The following is a 19,789-nucleotide window of genomic DNA, read 5'->3' as shown; positions in this document are numbered from 1 at the left end:
TAAATGAAATTATTTTAATTATTTTGACTTAGTTTAACCCTCTTGAGTCATTTTTAACCTGTTGATTTTGACTGAAGTTACGCACATGAATTTAAAGCTCTCTCGAAAACTGTGCATGTTGTGTTGTTCTTCTGTATAGAAAAGTATTTTACACCTGGGCATCTATTTTGTCATTCTCACACAGCATTGATATTAAAAATCGCAAAGCTCATGTGTAAATTTTTACTCAACATTCACACAATTGGAAATCCTGAATCAAACAAGCAGAGTCATCCTTTTTTTCTCATTTGGCCCAGATATTTAATTAAACAGGTCCTGTACCTTATATCATGCGAATTTTTAAGTTAAAAAAACTCATTCCCTCCTTCCAAATTGAGCCTTTAAAAGTTCTTCACTGAATTAGCGAGACTTATTTTTCTTTTGTTTGGGTAGATATTTTCAGGTTTCATGACCACTTTAGCCCCACCAAAGTGACTTTCTGAGTACAAATCCCAATCAGTTCCGCTGTGTTCATTCACAACTGCAGACAAGATAAGTAATGATTCTTATTCAGCTGATACTAAAAACGTTTCTCCATACGAAAAAAAATTCAAGGCTGCCTCTGATGTAAATGATCTCATGCATCTGACTACGTAATGATGTGAATTAAATGATGATGTTCTTATTGATTAAGTTGGAGTGCTGAACGGGAAAATAGCTGGCTCGAGATCTTTACCCACGAACCGAGCGCAGTGACTGTTTTAATTTATTTCCTAGGCACATTCCTCAACAAGCAGAGATGGAATTAAATTATCTGTGTATAAACAAATCCACAACTAAAAACAAGCAATAGTATTTAGAAACTGGTCTTAAGTAGAAGAGATCAGCAAAGTCGACATAACTATCTTTCATATTCGCAAGCGGAAGACTTAGGAAAGTGGATGAAATTCACCCACGCTGAACTAATTATTTTTTCTACAACGCACCGCTTTGAAAGAAAACTCAAGCGGTTTCTTTTGATGAATTCGGCCAATAATGGAACACAGAGGCAGAATTTGTGACAGAGATGTTAATATCACTAATATAAATAGTCAAGTCATTTCCTTGTCTCGAACGAACAAACTCTTACAGTAAACATGATGGAACTCCAGAAATTGAAAGTTGCCTGTGCAATTTTGATTTGTCTTTTTATAAGCCAGAATATTATTGTCTTAAGGTTCGAAGTGATTCAAGATAATGGCTGTAGAAAAGTTTTGCTACAAAAACCAAATCAAATCCTAACTGAAAAGGGCGAGCTTAACCGTTCAAATGTCGGAGTAGGATACGCAGTCTGTGCCAAGATATGTGGTTGGTGGAGCTGCAACACCTATTACTGTCCAGGGGACAGAATATGTTGCTAGCCCGGAAATTCAAACTCCAAATGCTGTCCGGCAGACCATCCTTTATGCGTATCGGAAGGATGTTGTCCAGAAGGATATCCAAAGGTGTGTGGTCGGTATTGCTGCGAGGAGGACAGCTTTTGCTGCAATGGGGAAAATTGCTGCACTAATGAAGAGGCGTGTTGCGGGAAGGACAAATGCTGTACTGAAAAGGCTCCATGTTTTGAATTCGGTGACTCCAAAGAATGCTGTGACGAGAACCTTCAAGCGTGTTGTGATGGCTATGGATGTGTTGTTCCCTGTGAGTCTCAGTTCGACGCTATTGGATGTCAGTTGGCTGGTCTCTCACTTTCCTCTGGTAGCGTCGAGACCGTTAGTCCTTGCAACTTTGACAAACGACTTTGGCGAATATTACGACCTGACGAAGTTCCTACCGACGGGCTTGAGGCAAAAGACCCCAAAGCCTCTAAAACAGTTCTATCACACGTTAACTGTGGGAGTCGGAAAGGGTACGCATCGCAGTACATATCAACAACAGCATCTTACGAAGTTGCAAAGCATTATAAGGCAATGGGAAAGAAAAAAGGTTTGACCGGGTTACGAATCGCCGAAATTGACCTTGACGCTTTACCGAAGCATTGCAAATTGGAGATAGTGGACTTGACAACCGAGGAAAACCGAGACAAATACTTAGGAAATGCTGTATGTAAGAATTTTGCCAAGGCTTCTTGTGAGGTGCTTCTTGCATGCGATGTGCCAATCCCATGCCACGTCGTTGATTCCCCTGAGGATAAAATCTCTTTGAAAAACTCTGGAGAACTGTGAGAACTTTTTAAGCACTATTTTAAAAAAGTGCCCAGCTTAAAGATTTATCAGTAATCAAGGTTCTCTTAAGCGAGCGGAGGTAGGGTAATACACCTTGTTAAAATGTTACATCATAGTCATTTCATTGCAAGGGTGTGTTCTTATAAAATTTCGATCTATTGCTGGTAGAAAAGTGTGTTGTAGGATATACATTTTAAGTTCTCTCTTCCGAGTTTATGTCAATTCGATTTAGATGGATTTTTTCTTGTTATAACTTTACGGATTGCTTTTAATTAGCACGCACTGTGATAATCGAGCCTAGTACGAGCTTTAAGGTCAGGCCGCGAGGCCACATTGACTGTATGTAGTGAAATCTAAGAAGGAAACTTTACCTTGGTGTTAGTAACATAGACAGACAATTTGAAAATAAAAATTGTATTCATCAAGCAGCCTTTCTTGAATAAAGTAGAACAATATACAGGGTTTACGTTCCTTTTTAATTGTTCCTGAGAGCTGGTGAAACGAAATGACAGTTGTTTGTTTTGGCTCTTACAACAAACGGAAAATATTTCAAGTAATCAGCTCCAAGACAATGTATTTATTTTCGATAGTTTTAAGGGATGGTGGTTCTGTTATTTTGGCTCAGTTTTATCTTGAGAATTTAATTGTTACAGTTTTCCCATTAAGAACAAAACATTGGCTCGTGTGGAAACCAGCGCTTGGAATTCAAGTCGAGTTGTCGAGTAAGAAAATGCATCGTAACATAAATATCCCCTTTGCATTTGTCAAGAGGCAATTTAAAGCACTTTGTGAGGGCGTAGGGACGGTCGTAAGACGCGAATGAATATAAATGACAATAACTCGAAGATCTCTAGCCTACCACTAATGAAGCAATAACGTGTAACACCCCAAAGGAAGGATTACATAACCCACGATAGATACATTTATGATCTCCTCGAGATCGCTACGTAGTTCGTCATCGTTAGTAATTTGACAACCGTGACCGGCATTCGATCTCACGCAATTTTTGAGTGACAATATTTGCAACACAATGAGCCCTGAGTAAGGGACATGACCGAGCTTTAGACATAAGATTTATATATCACTTCGGGATCGCCTAGTAGTTCCTAATCGACATAGAACAGTTTCGATCGTGTAGCTAGGTTCTCTCAATTTGTTAAATTTTCAGAAAAATATCATTCTGTCGTTAGAGAACTTCGACTGGCTGCCGATCATATAACCACAGAGCGTACAACTATCGCGAAACAAAAAAAACTTTACTTTTTTGGAAAAAAATATAGCTTCATTCTAACCTCAAACGACAAACCAAAACGTTTATTCTTGTTATACAATTGTTTCCCTTTTGTGCCCGTTTCATGTATTTTTGCGATCTTGAAATACCGTGTGCTCACAAGTTCGTTTTGCTAGCTTGAGGTTGTTTATATTTCTCAGTTAAAGACCCCATTTACTTCAGTCATTTCAGTGGTGACTTATCCGTAAATATGAACATTTCGGCGAGAGAAGAAGGAACTTCGACCATAAGATTCACAAATGAAAAACTTATACTTTTTTACTCTTTCAAGATTATCATTGGCTTCTTTTTCACCCCAACACTATTCTCAGCAACAAAGGTCGCCATTTCATTTGTTTATCACTCGCCAAAAATATCAAATGCATTCAAAAGCCTAAAATAGAAAAAATTTTACAGGAATCGACCAATCGAGCGAGCGAGCGAGCGCCATTCATCACATCATACCTACAACTCGCTCTTGCGAGTTAAAAATAATCAAAATAACTTCTTAAGTCTTTGTTAAGTGGCCTTTGGAATGAAAATGTTTTAGGCGTTCGTGATCATACCCTGACAAGTAGATGTAATATAAACAAATTAACTGAATAATGTTAGAATTTCTAAAATCGTAACCCTTGTATTTACAAACCTAAATACTTATCTTTACGTTTGCTTTCTGAAATAATTTAATCCTTCTATACTCTAGTTATGAATGAATCAAGAGGGTTAACTTCTCATGAGAAACTTTGGTGCTGTGTCGGTGGGGAGGGAGTTTAATAGGGTAATTTGATTTTATTAACTAAGTTAATAATGTAAATTGGCCACCGTAAAGAGTTTCAGAGCTAATGATGAGAGTTATTTAAAGATTCGAAGAAAAGTAACATCTTAAGTATACATTTAAGACAGATAGAAACCGAATACAAGGAGAATAACCTTTGAAATCTATATACCATGGTAGGAACAACTCCACAAGTGAATATAAAAAGTGTAAGCTACAAGTACGTGTCGAGGCATAAATTAATGGAACCCTAAACCTTCAACCGCATGAAATTGTGAAATTCACAAACGCGAAAAATAATTTCGTACAATGGGTCGCTCAATAAACGCTTGAAGCATCTTTATCTCATTACTTGTGCTAACGCAGTATGGGTTCACAAAGCATTGAGTGGCCTCTAAGCTTGAAGTGACAATAGCTTCCTGGATAACAGTAATTTTCTGCTGAGACCGTTGAAAACACCACTGTGGACAATTTGAAAAGAAGTTACTCGATAAGACTGTTCAATGCAGCAGGGGATTAAAAGGAAACGCATTCCTGTCTGCTATTGCCTCTGTCGTACAGTTTTTTTCCAACACAGATAACGACTCAGTCTTTGCCATCGTGCATAAGGTAAAAACTTGACCAGGTTTCATTTTCAGAAATTCCCTCAAAGTAATTCCGGCAGATTACATGATGCTTCCAGGGTTCATAATAGGAGAACATGGAAAGATTCCGCCTTTCAAGAAAGAGAGTGTTCCAGCCTTCACTTTAGTTTTGTCATAATACAGTCTGCGTAATTCTGATAAGTATTGTAATGATGTATAAACGCAATCCTTAATCCTGACTTTCCGGGAAAATCAAATGTTTATTTTGTTAAAATCTTTCTCTTCAAGAATTCTTTAAACAAGTCATGAGGCCATACTTTGATGAGCCGAGCTATGTACGTATATCTAAGTTTACTTATGGTAAACTCGGTAGTCTCATAACGATGATCTGAACATTTTAAGAATTGAAACAACCTAAAAGAAATCTCAGCAATACTTTGTAAGGACGTTCGAATGGTTAACGATCCAAGTTTAATTGTTAAGTGAAGTCGAATGCTTGAGTCACGGTTTCACCACATGGTCGTCAGAGCACAGTATGATTAAAAGGTTTGGCAAAATCAATAACAAACTTTTTTATGTAAAGAAAAAGAAAAAAAAAAAGAAAACTGAGCTACTACAGGATAATCCTACATGTATGCAGCGAAAGCTGAGCCCCTAAAAAAGGGAACACAGTCCCGAGTCTGGTAGAAAATTTGCGTGACTCTAACCCAGTGTTCTTCTGTAGTGGATAGCATCACTGTTCGTGAAGGTTTTATCACTTTGAAATGTGTGATCAGGTTTTCACAAAAATCAACAGAGAGACAAGGTTTGACTGAATTACGACCAATGATACCTCATCCAGCCCTTTAGACGTTGCTAACTTATTTAACCGTTACTTTACATCAGTATTCAACGAAAGTTCAACCCCTCAACAACGCACCTGTACCAGTGACCCACCAACGTTAACAGACCTGAGCTTAACTGCAGAAGAAGTTAAAGATATTCTTCATTCTTTAGATTGTTCAAAGGCCACTGGCCCTGATGGAATACCAGCAAAACTACTCAAAGAAACTGCTGACGTTATTGCACCTTCACTTTGCTTGTTATTTAATCGATCACTCAGCTCTGGCACCATACCAAAGGAATGGAAACTGGCCAACATAGTCCCTGTTTTCAAAAAAGGCGATCGTCAACAAGTAGAGAATTATCGACCAATATCTCTGCTACCCATAGTTTCTAAAGTATTGGAAAGATGTATTCTGAATAACATCCAAACTCATCTATACAACTACGTGGGTAAACATCAACACGGCTTCTTAACAAGAAAATCTTGTACAACCAACCTCATCGAACATTGGATCGTATCGGCCGCCTGCTTGATAGAGGAAGTCAGATTGACGTCATCTATCTGGACATGTCAAAGGCCGTTGACAAAGTGAACTACGCCCAACTCTTGTCTAAACTTCATATCTTTGGTTTTGGAGGGAAACTATACCAATGGTTCCAGTCGTACCTCACAGGTCGTCTCCAACGCGTTACTGTTCTTGGCGCAACATCTTATGCATTACCTGTTACATCAGGAGTCCCCCAAGGGGTCCATCTTGGGACCCGCTCTGTTTTTGCTCCACGTAAACGACCTTCCGAACATGGTCTCCGAGAGCGAAACTGTAATGTTCGCAGATGACACCAAATTGTACAAAGAAATAAGATCTACTGATGATGAAATTGCTCTCCAGATGGACTTAAATAATATCGGATCTTGGTCCACAGAATCGGGCTTAGAATTTAATGAGACGAAAAGCCACCACCAATCCATCACACATAAAATCAAGCCACTGAATACTGCCTACGATATGAATGGAGCTATGTTGGAGAAAACAAGTCACGAACGCGATCTTGGTGTCTGGGTCTCCACTGACCTAACATGGAATTGCCAAGTCTTAGAGCAATGCTCACGCGCAAACGAGCTCCTTGGGTTTGCTAAACGAAACACGTGTCACATACAAACTACCAGTGTAAGAAGATCAATCTATCTAACCATCGTTAGACCTCATCTGGGCTATGCTACACAAGTTTGGGCACCACAATCTATTTATCTTATCTCAAATCTAGAGTAGATACATGGAAGGGCTACAAAATACATCTTGAAATTACCATTCTCGTGCTCTCAGAGTTATGAAGAACGACTAAAAACTCTTTCCTTACTACCCATTAGCTACTGGCATGAATACTTAGATATGTTACTGTTTTTTAAGATTACCCATGGTTTGGTGGATATAGACCCTGCAATTGTTCCTACTCCCCGTTCTACAAGACACACACGATCGTCGGCCAATACAACTGTTACTAAGTACTTTGTACCTAAATGCAAGACCTCAACCTTTCAACGGTCATTTATTATACGAACAATAAGAATCTGGAACACACTGTCTGACGAGCTTAACTTAAGTATGAACAATGTGAGTGACTTTAAACGTGTTTTGATGTGTTATTATTCGACCGCACTTCGAGAGATCTATGACATTGACAATCCCAGGACTTATAAAACTATTTGTACAAAATGCAATTCATGTCTCAGCCTGAAAACAACACCAACTCTATGTTGCTCTTAATTATTAATTATTGATGTGATCGTTTTACCATAATATTTTAATACTTTTAGGACCACAGTCATTGGCTATCGCTGTTGTGGCTACCTGCCCGTTATTGTTATTGCTATTTTATTTTATCCGGCTGTGTTATAGGTTACATGTATTGTTGGCTAAGCTAATAAATTAAAATAAAATAAAATATACTGACCTTGATTCTCCGAACAATTATATTTTGCTTTGCTTTTTGTTTCAAGACTTACTGTTGCACGAACAGACGACACAATTACAGTCGTTCGGTAATCCCACCTCTGGAATACATAACGAGGTACAAAAATAGATGAACGGTGGCAGAAACAGCTTGAAATCTGAATACAATGTATCTAACCAACGGTTTGACGAACGTCAGTAACAAATTATAACCTGGAGCAACATTTTACGCATGATTTATCAAAGCCAGAAATATTTCTCTGTTGAATATATTGATATTGTTGATGTAGTTTTTATAATAATTTGTTCGATGAGTTGTGATACAGGTGTAGCTTTTACAATAACCTCACGCTCACCTAGCTCTCGCATTCTTGCAGTTTTTCGCTTTCTTTTAGGTCCGTTTAAACCCGAAATGTAGTGTGTTTTCAAGCAAATATTGATTATCTGTTCAATTCCAACTTGATTTTGCCTAGCTGACTTGCATGGTTACAAAACTTCGCTTCTCTTTATAATACTGAATTGCGAACTAATTTTTTTTTTTTAACAAGTCGCCGATAAGGCAACCACAGTACCATTCTTTCACGATAAATTTCTTCGCTTATAAGGTTGGCCTTTTTTTCTCTTCTAAACTCGTCCAAAATAGTTTCTAGACAGATTGTAAGATCCAGAATTAAAAATGATCCGGCTACAATTATACATACAACTGTTACGGGCCGTGTGCTTGAAAAGAAAAAAGAATAAGATGGCAAATACAAATATTTAGTTTGTGGCTTTATTATTACAGACACTGACAAGGGAACTAATAACAACGTCAATAAAGCTGTATTGCGTAAGAGTAACTTAACACTGAGATTAACCGTATGCGGCTAAAGTTTTTACACCGAGGCATCTATTCTGTCTCTCCTACACAACATTGATTATAAAAAATGGCAAAGCCAGATATATATTTCCGCCATTTACTCAAAAAACTAGAAATTCTGGATCAGTTATACAAGCAGAGGTGTTCTTTCTCTTCATTTGGCCCAGATATTTGAATGAACGGTTCCTGTATTTTCATATCATGCGAATTTTGCAGCGGAGGGCTTTTGACGAAATAACATTGGCCCCGGAATATCATGAGCTTTTCTAAAGCTCTTCACAGAATCCCTGGGCCTTATTCCTCCTTCGTTTGGGTAAGTATTTCCAGGTTTCAAGACCACTTTAGCCCCACCATAGTGAGTTTCTGAGTACAACTCCCAACCAGTTCTGCAGTGTTCATTCACAATTGCTGACAAGGCTCCTTCCGGAAAGTGAGCGGTTAAGTCATCGCAGCTTTTAAAGAAAACCTGTGAAAAAGAATTGTGACTGGCGATTATTGTGCTCGTTTTCAAGGGCTTAGAAAAACTTTCAGCTATTTAGCCAAAATGTGTACACAAACAAGTCCCGTTCGTTTATATTATGCGATTGTTGCGTTTTCTGTGTTTGTTTGTTTGTTTTTTTTCTTTTATCGACTACGAGCTTTTTTCGGTTTACAACTTACTCGAAAATGGGATTTGATATTTTTAATAGGAAAACATCAGCGACGATTTGTTACAGTATAATGCGGGTAGTAACCCAGGGCTTTCGCCACCAAACTTATCCAGACTTTCACTGCAAAAGTCATGTTTCCTCCCTTGGGTGGGGTCTCGATTTCCCTTCGGCGTCTCTTCAAGTCAAGGGCGTAACCAGGGGGGGGTCCTGGGGTGCCCGTGACCCCCACTTGGTAGGTCTTCTTTAGAGCAAATAACCTACATTATTCAGGTGACGAAAACGCCATGACAATAAATTGGCCGTAAAAGCCATTGATATGGACCTTCATGCCGCGATAATACGACTGAGCCCGCTGATACACGCGGGAGAGCAGCGGTGTAAATGGTGAGTAGCCTCTGTGATCCCCCCTTTGAAAAATTCTGGCTACGCCCCTGCAAGTTTATTAATTAATGGTTTCCTCGGTAATAATCAAGCGCTCTCCCGGCTGAAGAAAGTCATTGTCTGAGTGTAGTGTTTTTCCCAATGATATAACATCATGATCTGGCCAGGACCTGAACCTCTTGACTGTTGCTATCAGATCATCGTATTTCTCACAGTATAGAAATAAAAAAAGTACCTTTTTATTTCCTCCAAACTCACGGTTTTCAAACAGCTTTATAACGAGTCGTTGCTGCAATTCGACAAGACGAATTCCACGGTAAAATGAGACAGCAAAAAAATCATCTGATTGATTTTCATTCTCTAAATGTGCCTGAAGTAGTTTTTAATTTTTGTATGCTTTGGTTTTTCACTTTCTATTCTTACACAATTCTCACGCGGTTATGTTGGGTCAAAGGTTACACTTTGAGTGATATCCTCTCGACATTTTCATAAACGGTTGAGTTTCTATTGCTTGGCCTTGATAAGAGAGTTCCTATATAGTAAATATTCGTTCCTTAGATGCAACTTGTTGGGAAAATTTTCAAGTCCTTAGTGCAAACTAATTCTACAGCGCCTACAAACCAGCGCTGGAACAGTATTAATATCAACTTAAGATAAGTTTAGGAAGGTAAATTAATCCTTACAGGTGCCTTTCGGAAGCTCCTCACGGGACTTTTGAGTCCTATCTCATTCAGCGTCTCATAGTCACCAGGATATAAGATTTCTACCTCGCCCTCAAATTGGACATCAGTGAAAATCTGCCAAGGCTCTGAGTTTTGTGGCACCAAGATTGACGCGGCGCCTTTAGGTAAATACTTCGTTAAGTCTTCGCAGCTCGCACTGAACTCCTATGAGATATGTTGATTGTAATAATTTCAAATGACAACTTACATTGCTTTTTACATAAAGGTATTTCTTGAATAACACTGACAACCTAATTCACGGGTAAAATTCTCTTCCTCAACTGAGATAAAACAAATGAAGGTATGAAGTTTAAGTCTTCTTAGGGGTGTCACTTGAATTTTTTTCTGAGGTATCACATTCGTGACAAATGTCAACAACTTTCCTTATCTTAACTCATGCGGCAGAGGATTTGAAAATCGTATAAACACTTGAACTGAGTCCTATATCCAGATATAGGGCAAATATATTACCGTACCTTCTTTCTTCCTCCAAGCTCAGGATTTTCATAAACCTGTATTCTCATGATATGCAAGAAAAGAAGGCAAGTAAGCACAAACGGATCTAGCTATAGCAAAAAGCGTAAAAAAAAAAAAAAATTTTAAAGAAAATATAGCATCGTACGAGGCAATGTGGAGAGTTGTTCCTAATGTAAGTCAAACATGTAGAGTAGCGGTAAATTAAGACAGATTTGAGATAAAAAAAAAATTTTTATGGATCTTTCCGGGTGAAATCATCTTGAGCTAGCGTAAAATCTTTCTAAACATATTCCAGGATTTATCCTAGTTATTAAAATTGCCGGTTCGGCTGGAGAACGTTGTAGTCGAAATCCACAAACCGAAGAGATTCGCAATCTTACTAGCGATTCGCTCAAGGCAAATGTACATAAACGAGCTAAATATACAGAACAAGAAAGCAAAACGAAATAAAAATAAAACAGGCAAAATGACGGATAAAATAACGAACCTTACAAGATTATGTGGCGACTACGACGACTAAAACATAATGACAACGGCGACAAGAAAACTACGGCAGAAGAAGCTATACCAAACAATAGAAACAATATACACAAAAAATATAATGAACACGAAAATATGACAAATATACACGGAACAACTGAAAACGGAAAACAATGTACAAAAGGCGGGAAGGCAAACGAAAGTGAGGCGCCGTGACTACAAACGTGGCGGAGAACGCGGTGGAAACATTGAATTGTTAAAAACATGTTCTGTAAGTTAACCAGTGTCTAATACTCACCCTTTGAATTTCACTCTCTGTGAATTCGTGATAAGCCATAATAGCAAAGATAAGAAAACTTTTCAGTGATAAGCTATGACTAGAAACGTTTGTCCTTAAGAATAAATCAGAATTGTTTCTGATGCGAATAGTCACAAGTAACTGGCTACTTAAAGATGTGTATCAAATGATATGTATATATTGATTAAGTTGGAGGGCCGACCAGAAAAATAGTCAGCTCTAGGTCTTCACCTGCGGATCAAGAAAAGTGAGTATTTCAATTTATTTGATAGGGACATGCCTTGACAGTTAGGGATGGAAATTAAAACAATTTTACGACTGAAAATGGAAGCAAAAGCATTCAGAAGTTGCCCTTCAGTAACAGAAATTAGTAGAGTCGACATAAACATGTTTCAGGTTGACAACCGGAAGATTTAGGAAAGCGGATGAAACTCATGCCACACACGCAGAACTATTTTTTTTTTCTACAACGCACCGCTTTGAAAGAAAGTTCAAGAGGTTTGTTTTGATAAATGTGGCCAATATAGAGCCTGAAGCAGGTTGTGGCGTGGCTAAGGCGAACGTTGCAAGGATTTGTGACAGGGCTGTTTATATCACCGATGTAAGTTATCGATTCACTGCCCCGTCTCGCCCGTATAAAAAAACAAGCAATCATTCGCTAACTATACAAAAGAAGCAACACTCAGGTTTTCGTGAATTTGCCAATTTCCGCTCGAAATGATTATGTTGGCAAAAGACTCAAGAGGGTTTGAGCAATAATTAAATGAATGAAAATAGTTTTTCAGCTTTACGAACTTAATTTGACTACCTTTTATTTCAAGAGGGTTGTTTTGATGAGTGTGGCCAATATACAGCCTGAAGCAGGTTGTGGCGTGGCTTAGGCGAACGTTGCAAGAATTTGTGACAGGGCTGTTTATATCACCGATGTAAGTTATCGATTCACTGCCTCGTCTCGCCCGTATAAAAAAACAAGCAATCATTCGCTAACTATACAAAAGAGGCAACACTCAGGTTTTCGTGAATTTGCAAATTTCCGCTCGAAATGATTATGTCGACAAAAGGCTCAAGAAAGTTTGAGCTGTAATCAAATGAATGAAAATAATTTTCGTTTACGAAGGTAAAATGAAAAGGAATTTATTTCAGGGGGCATGCCTTGAAAAGCAGGGTCGGCAATTAAATCAGTTATATTAGTGTCATCGATGTAAATTATCGCTGCATCATTGTGAAGCCCTATGCGATAAAATCTTTTCTCGGGGTGTGTTCAACTGGCATCTCAATAGAAAATTCCTGTTTTTCTATTCACTCATTATTTCAAGGTTAGAGGCCACTCAATGCTTTGTGAGATACTTCATTAGCACTGGCAATAAAGGAAACAATCTCTGCAGTTTCTGTTGGGCGGCCCATTCTACGAAAATATTTAAAGCGTTTGTGAATTTCATGCGATTGAAGGTTAAAGATTCCTTAAATTATGCTTCGAAGCGTACACGTACACGTAGCTAATACTGCTTAACTGAAATAGCCTACATTTTTCATTTTCAGTTGTGCAGTTGTTCATGCCATAGTACTACCTGTATATATTTGAAACGGTTGATCTTGTCATACTAGATTTTCAGCAGTGTTTAATGTATACATAACATGTCATTTTTTTGTCCAGCCCTTAAAAACTGAGCTATTACTACAGTACAGTAGAATTTATTTATTTCAGAAAAACAGACACAGAGATATGTATTGTGGGTGTGCAAAGAAGGTCACGTCTTAAGAAACACTAAAATAGCTTAGTTAAGCACTCTAAACTATACGTACATATTTGAGCATAATTAACGGAACATCAAAAACATTTTTGTAAAAGGGCCACTTAACAAAAACTTGAGAGGTTTATTTTGACTATTTTGCAAACCTAATGCATCACAAAGCATTTAGGGGCCTTAAACCTTGAGATATTGACCTCCCAGATAGATAGGAATTTTATTGTACAATCGTTGATCACATCCCTGTTGACAATTAAGTCATTATCTCGTCGCTTCTTGAAAAAGGGAGAACTCAATGGCTTAGGTGGAGCCACTCTATTTTCTTAACTTTTGACAGATGTCAGTCATGACCATACCTGGAAATGCAGTTACGATTGTTAATTCAAGCTGATAACGAAGACAAGATAAAAAGATTACTGCAGTGATCCACGATTTCAAAGCTACAAGGACGCCAGAGAGAGATCATTAACCTTTTTAGAAAGAGCAAGAGGAGAAGGTAGACTTCATTTGAACTTAGCTGTAGTGCACAGTGCTACATCAACTCTGCTATCAATATTTTGGTCCCGTTCTTTTTTTTAAGAGCTGGAAAACATGGCAGACTCGACAATAACCTTGTATGAGAGTGAACAATTTGGAGGAAGTCGAAAGGTAAGGTATCAAAAGATCAGAACTCAGCTTTATGAACTTATTTTGACTACTATTTAACTTGCTTCATTTATGTGAAACAGCAGTGGTCTCACATATGCATCTATGAAATTGTTCATTGCTGTTCATTGTTGCCGTGTTTTGACAAATTTGTAGTGATTAGTTTGAATTTTTTGTGGTACATCGACTGTTAACAAAAGGAAAATCGTTACTTAACTGCTGTCTGAGCAACTCGATAATCCTGTACTTAACTCTTTAGAGTAATTACTACTCTACATTCGGATGGCCTTTTCTCAGAGAAACCAATTGCTATCCATGACATCACACTCGTAAACGTCTTTCCATAAGCATTTACAAAAAGTGTACAGCTTTTTTACTGGAATTCTCTTTCAGTATCTATCACTAATTCAAGAAAGTTTTAAAATTTTAATCCAAGATGATTGAGTCTCTTATCAACTAGTGCTTCCTTATCCAAGTCATGCATTCATAACTACCTGTTATGGAAGAAGCATCCTACAAAACAAATATGTTTGTTTTAGATTTTCCTCTTTAGTTTTCTATTTTGCTCTTAAAATTGAGTTATTCTCAACGACTCAGATTAAATCTATTTTAGTGATCATGAAATTTATTTACTTATTTCAGACTGGCATAAAAGACGAAATACTGGACCTTAGCCAACCCCCTGTGAGTTTTGCATCTGGAGCTTCTAGTATCAAAATCGGAGCCAACGCTGGAAAGTGGCAGGTCTTTACAGAAAAAGGTTATTATGGACCCCACCAAACTTTGATCCCTGGGATAGAGTACCCCGATTTGCAGTCCATGAAAATCAGTTCCCCTGTCTATAGCCTTCGTAAGGATGTGTAGAAGACAGCACCGAAGACTGCGTGGAAGTTCTCTGAGGCAATCTAACTATGTTAAGAAACTTAAAGTAAAAATAAATCCAAGATTGTTCTTTTGTTCTTGTAATTTGCAAAAAGCTGTCCACGGTCTAATAAAATACTGTTAATCTTCCACCTGTGTAGCCAGAATGTGATTTATTTCGGTTTCGTAAAGATAACTTTAACAAGAAATGATATCATCATGATAATTGGACATCTCATGCACTTGTCCAGTGGATCGGAGTTTTTGAATGACGGGATAATTTACGTTGGTAGGTCATCAAGTCTTTTGGATCTTTTACATTCTACCTTTCCGCCGCGATACATTTTGCACTGTTTCACTGCGACAAAAAAAAGGAGAAAGGGATGGACACGTTTAGCATAGATTGAAATGACAGACTTGAAAATTGAAACCACAATTTTAAAGATTGTTGAATCAGCGCTTCCACAGTAAAACAGGTTCTCACTAGTAGGTGCAATTTTCCGTTTAGAATATCTACCTCAGTTGTAAAATAAGAACTTGCCGTCAAAGAAAAAGCACTTTTTATGAAAAGAAAAGCGGAACATACATGCACGAGTAATAAATTCTCGCCTTTTTTAAAATAAACAAAACAGAATGGTAAGGTGGTTTGTTTAGACAACCCTGGATATGTGACAATTCGCTGGAAAGTAGTTAAACGCAAGCAAGCGAGCATAAATGAGTATGAGTTTTTCAGCTTTATTCTGTAGTCTAATATCTGGTTTTGATACTTTTCAGTAGATTTTTCCTTGATTTTCTACCTCAACACTTAGGTGGCGAGCAGCCGCTTCGTTGGAATAGATTTAATTTGTCTGATCTTGCCGACCACGACTTAAATTAACCTCGGTGACTCTCTTGTAGAAATATTACTTGTTTAGAGTTGTCCCCTTAGCAATCCACTTTTGTAGGCGCTAACTGTTCCCAGTCATTGGTTTTATCCAATGACTATAAACTTTATCCTTTTTACATTGTACATTTTATATATATTTGACATCTCCTAAGCTTATTTTATTAAGCCGGTACTTATACTTCATTCACTTATTCATTTATTTATCCGATTCTATAAGTTATGAATTGAAGTGTACGTAATTTAACATTATGTTGCTTAGGTATATCTTAATGGGCAAATAGTGTCCCGAATTTATTTTCTTCAAGCTAAAATGAATACTATTAACACTTCTCCTTTATCCTAAAAGTCCTAATTTCGTTGTTTTGATCTCAGCGCCGTGAGCTGTTTCCAGTTGAATTGGGGTTCCGGGCGACAATGAGAACCAAAGACCCGCTCATTTATGCCAAGTCATTCCGCTCGATTTTCCTAATTGTAGCTTTCACTTCCTGTCTTTGCAAATCATACTACTTCCTTAGTTAAAAACTTATACATCACAAAATTGAGAGTAAAATAATGTTTCCCGCGAACACGAAGAGAGAGAGAGAGACTGAGAGGAAACTGGGAGGAAACACAGCTCCAGAAGTTTGCGTTGCAATTGTTAAGTAGTAGTAAGTAAGTAATTTATTTATCCACATTCAGCCGATTCGCCTTTAATCTACCGCTTATAAGCGAAGCTAATTATTCTCAAATTACCGCATACATGCTGATAAAGTAGGACCTATTTACCTACCGAGATTAGATTACCGAGAACAAAACAAAGGCCAAAACAAAACAAAACAAAGGAAAACAAAACGAAGGAAATGATTTCAGAATGTCTTCGGTATCGCAGTCGCACTTGACATGTGGCAAGGTTCAAGCGAAAGAGGAAAATTCATCGCTTTTACATCTGGTAAAAAGAGATCATGGATAAAATTCCACGCTTGAAGATTACTGAAGAACAGAAAAACATTCTGAAATCATTTCCTTTGTTTTGTTTTCCTTTGTTTTGTTTTGTTTTGGCCTTTGTTTTGTTCTCGGTAATCTAATCTCGGTAGGTAAATAGGTCCTACTTTCTCAGCATGTATGCGGTAATTTGAGAATAATTAGATTCGCTTATAAGCGGTAGATTAAAGGCGAATCGGGTGCCACATTTCACAATTGAGTATAACTCGTTTTAACGTGAACGTGCCAGGATTAAAATAATATATATAACAAGCTAGACAATGATGATAATAATAGTAATAAAAAGGAACTATAAAATCATATGGGAATCATGATGCATATATAGGAGATAAATAGGAATCAATAAAACTAGGAGGGAACAAGCTAGGGATTAAATAAACTATGTACAAAAGTTGCATTCACAGCCCACGCTGGTAGTCAAGTTGACCTCGTCCAGCATTGGTTTAAAAATATTAAGAAAAGGAGCTCTTCTTGCATAGTCAGGTAGATTATTCCATAATCTTGTAGTGACGTATTGATATGACCTATGCATGAATCTGCTAGAATAAGTAGGCTGATCAAGCTTGCAGAAGCCTCTGAGGTCATATTTATTATTACGAAATAAAAACATCTCCCTAATATTATTCGGCCCCATGTTATATAAGCATTTATAAAAAAGGCAGAGAGCATGAGAATATCTGCGATGCTCTAGGGTCTTCAGTCCCACATGGTCAAATAAGGTATTATATGAGTAAGGTACTATATTGCTAAACTAAGTTAGCAATATTGGGCAAAAGAGAAAACAACCATTACTCGGCTCACAGTCACTTTTCAAACAATGTCATTGCCAACGGACTGATACAGTAGAGGAGAATCATCTCTAGATAAAGATGCGTTTCCGGCATAAGAATTGCAAACATCATCTTGATCAATCATCGTCCATTGTCAACTACCCATTAGCACTCATTCAAAATACCACTCTGAGTAAACCGCCTATCACATTTAGTGATCTGAAAGCAAGCAATGATTATCTGTTCGATTCCAACTTGATTTTATTGAGTTGACTTACATGGTGACAAAACTTCGCTTCTCTTTAAAATATTGAAGTGTGAATTGATTTTTTTTTCCAAGTCGCTGTTGAGGTGACGACATTGCCATCGTTTGACGGTAAATTCCTTCGGCTCCAAGGTTGGCTCTTCTTCCTTTTCTAAACTGGTCAAAAAAAAGAATCTAGAGAGATTGTAAGATCCAGAATTAGGAGAGATCTACAATCATATATTCAACGGTTACAGGTTTGTTTAAAAAGATTAAGGTGGCAAATACAAGTATTTAGTTTGTAGCTTATTTGATAGACACTCAAAAGGGAATAATTACAACGTCAATAAAGCTGTATTGCGTGAACTTAACACTAAGGTTATTATACTAAAGTACGGCATTTACACTTGGACATCTATTCTGTCTTTCCTACACAACGTTGATTTTATAAATGGCAAAGCACATGTATACATTTCCACTCAACACTCAAAAAACTAAAAATCCTGGATTATACAAGCAGAGTTGTCGTTTTTCCTCATTTGGCCCGCATATTTAAACGGACAGGTCCTGTACTTTCATATCATCTAATTTTTAAAAAGCGAACTCCACCCCTTTGGAAATCATGAGCTTTTTTAAAGCTTTTCACTGAATTAGCGAGGCTTATTTTTCCTTCGTTTGGGTAAGTATCTCCGGGTTTCAAGATAATTTTAGTACCTTTATAGTGAGTTTCTGAGTACAACTCCCAATCAGTTCTGCTGTGCTTATTCACAAATACAGACAAGGCTCCGTCCGGAAAGTGAGCGGTTAAGTCATCACAGCTTTCACAGAACACCTGTGAAAAAGAATTGTGACGGTTATTGTGCTCGTTTTAAAGCCCTTCTAAAGCTCTTCACAGCACTTTTGAGTTCCATAGCACTGACATTAAGGTAATCATTAGGCGCCAGACATGCTGCGTCACCCTGAAACTGTACTTCAGTAAAAACCTGCTTAGGCTCTGAGTCTTCTTCCACCTTGAGGGACAAGACACCTTGAGGAAAATGATTCGTCAAATTCTCGCAGCTTGCCCTGAAGTCCTATAAAAGGAGCTTATAAATGATTACTTGCACAGTGAGACAGATAAACAGTATAGAGTCCCAAATGACATCAGTTCGCAGCATTTATCTTATTGCGTAATGCATTACCTGAGAAGTTGAGATCAAAGTCGTGATGCTTTGCAGAAACAAGCAACCGACAACGAACTAAATTCGCTAGGTATAGGATATATTATTCATTGTTCATGTTTGTCTTCTTAAAATCATTAAATCTAAAATACAGAGTAAACATGTCATACCGTTTTATGTCCTTCATAGTCGGCATTTTCGAATAACACTAGTTTTACTTTCTGCAATGAAGTCAGAGAAAATGAATCGAGCGGTTAAACAGATTATAAAACGTCCAAAACTGATTAAACATAAACGTCATTCGCCAAACCTTTGCAATAAATACATTCAGGATGTCAACTTTTTTAAAATAATAGAGACAAAATTTATGCATTTCGCAAAATAAGATCTTCATTGACAAAATCATATATTGAAGTATTAAGTCTACCTACAGATGTTTGTGTTCATTAAACAATGAAATATTAAGGAACTTTTTCCAGGGAAATTTCATGAAATGTTGCTTCTATTCCTTATATTTCTTGTAATACTTACACCCCAAGAGATACGTGAGAACCATCTCTGAGTAGATTCCATTGGAAGTTTTTGCGGTGTATATAGGCAAATATCCTACACTCCTGTCAATCCAGTCAATCTGACAAACCTACAATTCTCAGCACCTGCGATACTTGTTAAGCAGGTTCAGCGGTCTCATATAATTAGCCACCCTCATGATGTGTCCCAGATGAAGAATATCGAGAAATGCTGCAAATTATTACATTACATTTTGTATGGAATTTTCCCGCAAAGTCGGCATAGTCAACATGATGACTGCGACGTATTCTTGGCACGTAAAATATTCAAAAAATTTAGTAAACTGTATGGAAATCACAGATGTTGAACTAATGTGCGTTTCACAGAGAACTTGGCCAATATCATCAGCATGAAGCACTTTGTTGCGTTCAACATACTGATAAAATGCTTCAGTTGCAGTGTAGGCAATTGAGAGGAATTTTTAGTCACGTAGCACCTTTCATTTCAACGATGTGCCGGAGGAATAAG

General features: G+C 37.5%; 1 protein-coding gene, 1 long non-coding RNA gene and 2 pseudogenes across 2 annotated transcripts; 2 read left to right on the top strand and 2 right to left on the bottom strand.

The window, feature by feature from the left end:
* The window catches only part of LOC148740617 (uncharacterized), a 1,045,961-nt pseudogene that overhangs the window by 940,103 nt on the left and 86,069 nt on the right, over positions 1 to 19,789 (bottom strand).
* Positions 1,119 to 2,266, top strand: LOC111346100 (uncharacterized; annotated as a pseudogene).
* LOC111346105 (gamma-crystallin B-like) lies at positions 8,348 to 11,681 on the bottom strand. Its single transcript, XM_022953400.2, has 5 exons — positions 11,457 to 11,681; positions 10,678 to 11,240; positions 10,163 to 10,366; positions 9,715 to 9,768; positions 8,348 to 8,914 (listed from the first exon to the last, which is right to left on the bottom strand). Exons 2-5 carry the CDS (start codon positions 10,723 to 10,725, stop codon positions 8,648 to 8,650), a joined length of 573 nt encoding a protein of 190 aa, XP_022809135.2. The 5' UTR covers positions 10,726 to 11,240; positions 11,457 to 11,681; the 3' UTR covers positions 8,348 to 8,647.
* Positions 13,542 to 14,862, top strand: LOC111346102 (uncharacterized). The gene is made up of 3 exons (XR_002696351.2): positions 13,542 to 13,700; positions 13,785 to 13,852; positions 14,492 to 14,862. It is a non-coding gene; the product is annotated as an uncharacterized LOC111346102 (long non-coding RNA).

The sequence above is a fragment of the Stylophora pistillata genome, chromosome 2 (assembly GCF_964205215.1).
Source record: "Stylophora pistillata chromosome 2, jaStyPist1.2, whole genome shotgun sequence".
Classification (NCBI taxonomy): domain Eukaryota; kingdom Metazoa; phylum Cnidaria; class Anthozoa; order Scleractinia; family Pocilloporidae; genus Stylophora; species Stylophora pistillata.
Note: the sequence above shows the minus strand (reverse complement) of the source record. Positions and strands in the feature narration are given on the sequence as shown.